The sequence below is a fragment of the Vicia villosa genome, linkage group LG6 (assembly GCF_029867415.1).
Source record: "Vicia villosa cultivar HV-30 ecotype Madison, WI linkage group LG6, Vvil1.0, whole genome shotgun sequence".
Taxonomy (NCBI): Eukaryota; Viridiplantae; Streptophyta; class Magnoliopsida; order Fabales; family Fabaceae; genus Vicia; species Vicia villosa.
The window spans coordinates 35,501,705-35,510,198 of NC_081185.1; the positions used below are offsets into that span (position 1 = coordinate 35,501,705).

The 8,494-nt window shown below is 33.9% G+C and overlaps 1 protein-coding gene across 2 annotated transcripts; it reads left to right on the top strand.

Moving 5' to 3' along the window:
- Positions 1–1,638: 1,638 nt before the first annotated feature.
- LOC131611442 (glucose-6-phosphate 1-dehydrogenase, cytoplasmic isoform) lies at positions 1,639–5,632 on the top strand. 2 transcript variants are annotated; one of them, XM_058883463.1, is made up of 16 exons: positions 1,639–1,785; positions 1,984–2,194; positions 2,281–2,366; positions 2,619–2,685; positions 2,774–2,960; positions 3,092–3,249; positions 3,345–3,413; positions 3,515–3,573; positions 3,683–3,719; positions 3,865–3,936; positions 4,106–4,253; positions 4,501–4,596; positions 4,722–4,792; positions 4,914–5,029; positions 5,140–5,185; positions 5,282–5,632. In XM_058883463.1, exons 2-16 carry the CDS (start codon positions 2,021–2,023, stop codon positions 5,447–5,449), a joined length of 1,554 nt encoding a protein of 517 aa, XP_058739446.1. In that variant the 5' UTR covers positions 1,639–1,785; positions 1,984–2,020; the 3' UTR covers positions 5,450–5,632. The 2 variants fall into 2 exon arrangements, with proteins under 2 accessions (XP_058739446.1, XP_058739447.1); XM_058883464.1 differs by having other exon boundaries at positions 1,774–1,903.
- The last annotated feature ends 2,862 nt before the right edge of the window (positions 5,633–8,494 follow it).

Below are 8,494 nucleotides of genomic sequence, written 5' to 3' on the forward strand. Positions count from 1 at the left end.
ATTCTATAAGGCCCCTTTAGGCCACACCAAAGAAAAGGGAAGATATTATTCCCCGTAACTCTAGAGAGAGAAGAAGAGTGGTCCATCTTTTTTTCAAAGAAAACAAATTTCAACACGTTTTGAGGTTGGCAACATCATTAAGAGCACCTCCAATGGGAGGTATTTCAATCCTGTCCTCCACCTGGCATTGGAAAGAGACGATTTTTTGATGTTGGAGTGTGCCACAGTGGCAGAACCGTTACTTCAGCAAGGAATCAATAAAGTTGAGTCCTTTGATTAAAAAAATAATTGATTAGTATTTTAGCATAATTTTATAAGATTAAAATAATTAAATATTATTAAAAGGTATAATTATGGGACCTAATATGATTTGTTCAAAGTTGCACTATTGAAGATAAAAATGAATGAGTTGTTTTAAGATGATGTAGCTTAGTAAGACCCATAAAATAACTCAAATGTGTGTTGCACCATTGAAGATGGTCTAATAATTGAAAGAAATCTAAAACCCAGGCCTATAATTATAGGCCTGCAACATTTGTAACAAACTATTGTCCCCACTCCATACAAAGTGTTTTCTCCAAGAACTCAAGTTAATATATTTAATACTTTTTATTTTTCTTATTAATCATTCACTTTAATCATAATTAAATTATTTTTATTATAGTGATAAATAGGTAATTAAACTTATATGATTAATAAATTTTAACTAATAATAAATATTTCAAAAGAATTCAAATTTAAACTCAAATTAAATTAATTATTAATGCAACATACTTTACTTCCTAACATAAATCTAAATTACTAGGATGGTCAAGAAAGAAAGGAAAACCATAACCTACAGATTTTCTCAATTTTATAGACTTTCGTCTTTTTAATATATTTTAAAATTTTAAAAAATTGACTAAGAAAAAAACCTAAAAAAAGAGAAAAAAAAAAAGGTATAAAACCACAAAAAATAATACTACAAAAGAAGAAACAAAAACATATTAAGTTGATAGAGATGTGCAAATTAAAAAGTGTGAAGTTTTTAATAAAAAAATTATTTTTTTTAACAAAATATGCTTTCTAGAATATTTTCTCAATTAAAAAGTCAATGTCATTTGATTCACCAAAGTGCATTACATTTTTATATAATATTTTAGTTCTAATTTATTAAATAAGACATTAGTTTTATTAATTTTTTATTAAGTAAAATATTATTTTTTATTTAAAACTATAATATTTATAAATATTTTTATGACCATTTTAGATGGAGTGAATATATACTAAAAAAAATTAATTATTTTTTAGAAATTTTATTTTTTTAAATTTATTGAATAATTAATATACATGAGTATCATAGATCAAATATATTGATTATTCAATGAATTTAAAAAGTAAATTTTCTCTCGTAAATAATACTACAGTCAATAGTTTAGTGATTAAAATTCACTTTTATTTATTTTTTAATAAATAAGTGAAATATTACAGATTCAAATTGATGCACTTATATCTCTGAAATCGCTACACAGCTACTAATAGCTCGACATAGAATAATGAATATTTTTTTTAATTAAAAAAAATATAAAATTTGAGTCAAAGAATGTATATATTAAAAAAAGAGAGAAATAAACATGTCATGAATAAGGTCGCTGACCAGTGAGGTGACAAAGAAAAAAAAGGAGTTGGTGAATGAATGAAGCTATAACTGTCGCTTCTACTGCCACCTACTTTTCCCTTTCTTTTTAAACTAACTCTTTCCTCTCTAAACAACCTCTGCAACATCAACAACAACATCTATACCAGGTACACAACTACTCTTTCAACTACCTCTTTGTTCTTCCTTTGCATGTCAACTCTTTCTTAAATTTTTCTTTTTCTTTGGATTCTAACTCAGATTTGTGCACCACTTCATGCCAAAAGGGTACTTTTATGCATGTTTTCTTTTGTGTTACTGTTGGATTTATGATAGTCTGTCTGATTCAACATTCATTTGATTACCAGATATAGTTAAATCACAAAAGCAATACTCTCCTAGAAGATGGGAACAAATGAATGGCATGTTGAAAGAAGATCTAGCAATGGTACTCATTCTCCTTTAGCTCCAAGTAGAGAGGTGCTTGAAACTGGAACACTTTCAATTGTTGTTCTTGGTGCTTCTGGTGATCTTGCTAAGAAGAAGACTTTTCCTGCACTTTTCCACCTGTATAAACAGGTAATTCGATCGATGTCTTCTCGTAATTCGTCTTTGGATTCGTGATTATATATCTTCTAACAGTTTTTTGTTGTCTTGATTTGCAGGAATTGTTGCCACCCAATGAAGTTCATATCTTTGGCTATGCAAGGTCAAAGATCTCTACTGATGAATTGCGAAACAATTTGCGCAGGTGCGAATCTTTTTAGAAAAAACATGTTAGATATATTTATGGATCTTGATTTTCTTATAGACAAATAACTTTGTTTTTGTGAACAACATATCATGATTTTTCGCTCGCTGCTTCTTTCGCAAATATGCTTTATTATAGTGTTAAGAAATGTGGTTTGTCCGATGGGAGACTCTTAACAGATAGTCTTATCAGTTCATGTAAACGCATGTTTGAACTGTTTGTGATTTTTAACACTTATGGTTTGACATGCAGCTATCTTATTCCAAAGAAAGGTGCTTCCCCTAAAGACTTACATGATGTATCGGATTTTTTACAATTGGTTAGCTCCGGCTGTCTCTCGATATTTACTGATGTCTTACTTTGAAATTCAGATTGGTCTAAAGTAATAATTCTCTGTCTTCCTATAGGTTAAATATATAAGTGGCGGTTACGATTCTGAGGAAGGCTTTCGCTTGTTGGATAGAGAGATTTCAGAGCATGAGTATTTGAAAAATAGTAAAGAGGGTACATCTCGAAGGCTTTTCTATCTTGCACTTCCTCCTTCCGTGTATCCATCTGTTTGCAAGATGATCAAGACTTATTGCATGAATAAATGTAAGATGTTACGATTTATGGTATTAATATCTATTTTCTTCGCAAAGTATGCTTTAAAAGGCCTTTTTAGTATTCAGAAATCTAATAATGGTTTGTTTCCTATGATGACTTCATCTACTTCCTTCTATTAGTGGATCTTGGTGGATGGACGCGAGTTGTTGTTGAGAAACCCTTTGGTAGGGATCTACAATCTGCAGAAGAACTCAGTAATCAGATCGGAGAGTTGTTTGAAGAACCACAAATTTATCGTATTGATCACTACTTGGGAAAGGAACTAGTGCAGAACATGGTAACAAAATGAATATATAATGGTTTACATTACATCTTTGTTTTCTTCATAAATTCCATCGAGCGAGTCCATTTTAATATGACTTATATCTGCAGTTAGTACTTCGTTTTGCAAATCGGTTCTTTTTGCCACTTTGGAACCGCGACAACATTGACAATGTGCAGGTGAGAATTTTTCAAACTGTAAATGTTTCAAACTCGGGTTGAGATAACTTAGACTTAGGCCAGAAATTTAAACTTGTGTTTTGGTGTTGATTCTATGGCAGATAGTGTTTAGGGAGGATTTCGGAACTGAAGGCCGTGGTGGATATTTTGACCAATACGGGTATGTGTAAAGTTTTGTTTTAACAATTTTCTCTGGTCACTAGAAATTCTAACTGTATATACTTTTTATCGGACAAAATTATTCATGTATTTGTTTTTTTATTTGACAGGATTATTCGAGATATTATTCAAAACCATCTGTTGCAGGTAAGGCCTTGATTTTATAATGAAATAGACTTGATTTCGACATTGTAGTTATTGTCGCGTATAGTCAAGAGATTTCAAGTCTTTCAAAATGTAGGGAATCGGATTATGAGTTTGTTCATTTGTTGCTTATTTTCTATCAATTCAGGTTCTTTGCTTGGTTGCTATGGAAAAACCTGTTTCTCTTAAACCTGAGCACATTCGGGATGAGAAAGTGAAGGTTTGTCTTTTTCGTTTCAGTTCTCCATAAATGATTAGTCTCTTCTGTCTTTAGTGGTATAACGTTTGGTTATTGTTGTTGTATGCCGTTCTGTTTAACCTTATTTTGTGACGGTCACGGCATTCGTCTTTCAACTAATAACACTTTCTGGCTGCGTTGAAAAATGCAGGTTCTCCAGTCAGTACTCCCTATTAGAGATGACGAGGTTGTCCTTGGACAATACGAAGGCTATAGAGATGACTCAACTGTACCTGACGAATCAAACACTCCAACTTTTGCAACTGCTATTCTGCGGATACATAACGAAAGATGGGAAGGTATGATAACGTTTCCAGCGTTTTATTCTTGAAGAAATAGAAGGCCTATTTGGTGGCTAGGATAAGAGAGTCTGAGAAACACGAAATGATAAGTTAATCCTAAATCTTATCCTGTCATGTCTCTCCAGTTAAAATACGTATCCTAGATACCAACTAGACCTTCAAATTCCCTCCGTTCTTAACAATTTTGAAAGTGATTCTCTGCTAAACTTTTTTATACATTCGACAATTTACTTTTATGCATCAGGTGTTCCTTTCATAATGAAAGCCGGGAAGGCTCTAAATTCTAGAAAGGCAGAGATACGGGTTCAATTCAAGGATGTACCTGGTGATATTTTTAGGAGTACGTACTTTACTATACCTTACAAGCTCAATTCAAAAATATTCGCTAGTCTAATAATCTATATTGTCTTGATAACAGATAGCTTTATTGTCTTCAAAATATTAACTTAATGTTGCGAATTTTAGGTAAAACGCAAGGGAGGAATGAGTTTGTTATCCGCCTACAACCTTCTGAAGCTATTTACATGAAGTTTACGGTATGCCAACCATTCTGATAATCCATAATATGTAATGAGTTGATTAATTGCTAAATGGTAGTAAAAGTTTAGTCTTAAGCCTATGAGAGTCGAATAATATAGTTTAATGTCTTGCTTGCAGGTCAAACAACCTGGACTGGAAATGTCCGCGGTTCAAAGTGAACTAGACTTGTCATATGGGCAGCGATATCAAGGGGTAACCATTCCAGAAGCTTACGAGCGTCTAATTCTTGACACGTATGTTCTTTTTCAATAGCATGCATTATCTAGAAATCAATTCAGTTATCAGATAGAAATTATTTACATGAATCATTATGTGACAACGAGAATTGGATTATGTTGTACAGAATTAGAGGTGATCAGCAGCATTTCGTTCGTAGAGATGAATTAAAGGTAAGATTCTCACATTGTTTTATATACTATTACAAATTTGCAACAACATTGAGATTCGTAAACATTTTGAATGACGGTATATTTGTTTCGTATCAGGCATCATGGGAGATTTTCACGCCGCTTTTACACAAAATTGATAGAGGGGAGTTGAAGCCAATTCCTTACAAACCAGGAAGTAGAGGTCCTGCAGAAGCTGATGAGTTGTTAGAAAAAGCTGGTTATGTTCAAACACATGGCTATATATGGATTCCTCCTACCTTATAGAGAGTCATCAAATGAAATAAGCTTATAAGTATGCAATAAGTTTGGGAAATTTCCCTGATAATATCTCTTTTTTGGGTGTATATCAAGCATTTAAGCATGTCTTTGTCACTAGTAGTGTAATAATAGTTTTGATTCTGAATGCAAAGTTGCGAATAAATGAGAAATGTATGAGTTTTTGTGAAAGAGACTTGAGTTCCATTCATGAGTTCTAGACGATCTATGTATGTGCTTTGTAATGGGATGTCTCAAATAGATTTATGCTAAACTAGAGTTTGCCTAACTCTAGTGTTTACCACCATGGTTGTCGATGCACACTCGCTTCGGGGTCCTCCATTGGTCTGTAAAAAACATTTGCTTAAGCTCTCTCGAATGTGTGCGACATTAGGCTAAGTCAACTCCATAAACCTTACATGAAAGGCAAGTCAATTGCGATCAAGATTTCTGAAGCAGATTATCAGGTTGGTTTTGATAGATGCAAAAATATCTTCAAGACTCGATCTGATCCGAGCAAATACCTTTTGTGACAAGTAAATCAAAATTTTGTCTACTGCAGACTAGTGAAGAATGGCTTCATTAGGAAAGGGTTTTTTCAACATATGTTTTCAAAATCAAGAAGATTCGGAGATGTGTTTTATCTCTAGGAACATGGGATCTAAAGGTAGATTTTCTAAGGTTATTCTAATGGACAAACAACTTCAAAGTTTAGGAGTTCGTAAAATACCAATGCTCAATATTTGATTAGAATTTACAAATGTGTGTGTTGTGGTATACAAGCAACACAAAACAGGTACTGGTAGTGAAAATAAAAATGGTTCTAATGTTGGAAGTCCAACTCCAACCAATGAAGTTAGTACGGACAAAACCAATTTTATTGTTTTTGGGGTCGCTCGTAAGGCCCAAATACAAGCGTCACACAAAAAACATACAGAATAGATGAGACATCACCTAAGTCTAAGATACGCAATTCTGGCCTCTAGCACACTTTCCACCGCTGAATCGGAAGACTACCACATGAGGCATTGAATCTCATGGAGACAGTTTTAACCATCTGCCTTATATAAAGCACAACACGCGCCATTTTAGGTATTTTGTCATTCACATACTCAAACTACTTTCTCAGTCAATTATTGACTTGGGTGTTGGAGTGCTAATCTTGCATGTCTAACCCCGCTCCGCCATATCGGAAGCTCACTCCACCGCATTGGAACTCAAGTACATTAGATCTTCACATATTTCTTGTATGGTACATTAGCGTCGTCTGTGAGAATCGATTTGTGATTCTTGCAAATTTCCATGAAGAGCTGCCATCTTTTCCCCACGATCTCAAATCACCGATCTTCTCTCTTTTAGAGCATCAATTTCTTCCTCACAAAGGTCACCAATCTAATCCCTATTGTCATGGTAGCATCAAAAGCAACTCGTTCGATCGTCGCATGCAACTCCACTATCGCGCAAGTTTCAGTAACCAATGCTCCATATTTACTAAGTGGGCTCTATTTCGTCCACCGATTGAAGATGCTCTTGTCTTAGTTACTTCTACAATTAAAATGCCGCAAAATCCAACACCTCCAATAGTTAGACATGGAACCTTCCAAGTTCTTCCAACCTACCCTACAGCCGACTAAATATTAAACATCAAAGCAGCATTTGTCGTAATCTATAACTCCTGGATATGAAAAGCTCCACTATCTCCAACACATGTAGGCTAGTTTAGGTGTGCAAGGGTAAAACGATCTATTGAACAATGTCTATAACCTAGTGCAACAACATAATTCACACTTTCTTGCTGAAAGGATACTCCGGATTGAAGAAACTTACAATTCACTTCCTATATGGGAAGAATGTTCAAACACCGAGTTTAAAGAAGTCAGGATCAAGAACCCTTATCCAGTAGGGAATCAACCAGGACGGATAAATAAAAGTACTTATGTTTTCACAAAAGTCACGACCACAACACAAACGAATGCATCCCCCTGAAGGATGCGATTGATGAGATAATCAAAAAGGGGGCGACTTACCAAGTGCACCCAAGGGAACAACATAAAGGATGATCGAGACAAAAAGATATACAATAGGAAAAAATGATCTCCCTATCGAGCTGATGGCAATTAACAAGGAGGAGGGAGTTGACTTTGAAGGAAAAACATGCAGACCTATTCTCTGATTCTAGGATAGTAAAAAAGAAGACTGAATTCAAAATGAAAATTTTCCCTTGATAATAACAGCAACCACAACCAATTTCGGCGTGTCCAAAATCCTCATTGATTGGGGAAGTTATTGTAACATTATGTGTGTAGAGATCTTCAAAAAGCTTGGACTAAAAAGAGAGAAGTTAGGTCCATATGAGGAATTCAAGCTATAAGATTTTGACAATGCGATTACTTTCCCATGGGGGTTTATTGAGATTGAGGTCACCTTGGGAGAAGGAAGAGACACCAGGATGGTTGACCTGAAATTCTTAGTAGTGTGGAACTATGTGCTTGCATGTATGATTATCACTTGGTTTGATGATGACAATTAAAGAAGAAAAATGTTGAAGATAACAATTATGTAGCTCAAATGACTTATGGATGTTGATAGCTCTCTTTGACAATGGGAGTTAATTTCAACTGTGAAATAAAAGCTTTTATTGATGACACGTGATCAAGAAGATATCTCAATATTCATCACTCAGAAGATTCAAGATCCAATTTAAGTGTTAAGTAATTGATGTATCAAGCAAGAGAACTTGAAGGTATGAAGTTGTGAAAGTGTGAAAGCTCGCCTGATTATGCGCCTTGTATCTTAGAGTGATCAGTTCAAATGTTAAAGGTCAAGAGTAAGTCTTGACATACTATGGCAATCATACACACACAGAAAAACTTTTTAAAACACTCTCTTATTTCATAAAATCTTTTGAAAACCTATTTAGGATTACGTGGAATTGATTAAGGAGTAATTCTAATCAATTAGGAAAATTTTAACACTCCCCAATCGATTTAGGATCCGGTCTAATCAATCAGATAAAGGTAAATGACCCCTTAATTGATTAGAAAATATTTTAAT

What these genes read in the sequence shown, in the direction of transcription:
- LOC131611442 (XM_058883463.1), top strand. Translation starts at nt 2,021, where the DNA reads ATGGGAACAAATGAATGGCATGTTGAAAGAAGATCTAGCAATGGTACT. An exon ending in TTTTCCACCTGTATAAACAG is followed by an intron (nt 2,195 to 2,280) that starts GTAATTCGATCG and finishes CTTGATTTGCAG; the next exon opens with GAATTGTTGCCACCCAATGA. An exon ending in TTGCGAAACAATTTGCGCAG is followed by an intron (nt 2,367 to 2,618) that starts GTGCGAATCTTT and finishes TTTGACATGCAG; the next exon opens with CTATCTTATTCCAAAGAAAG.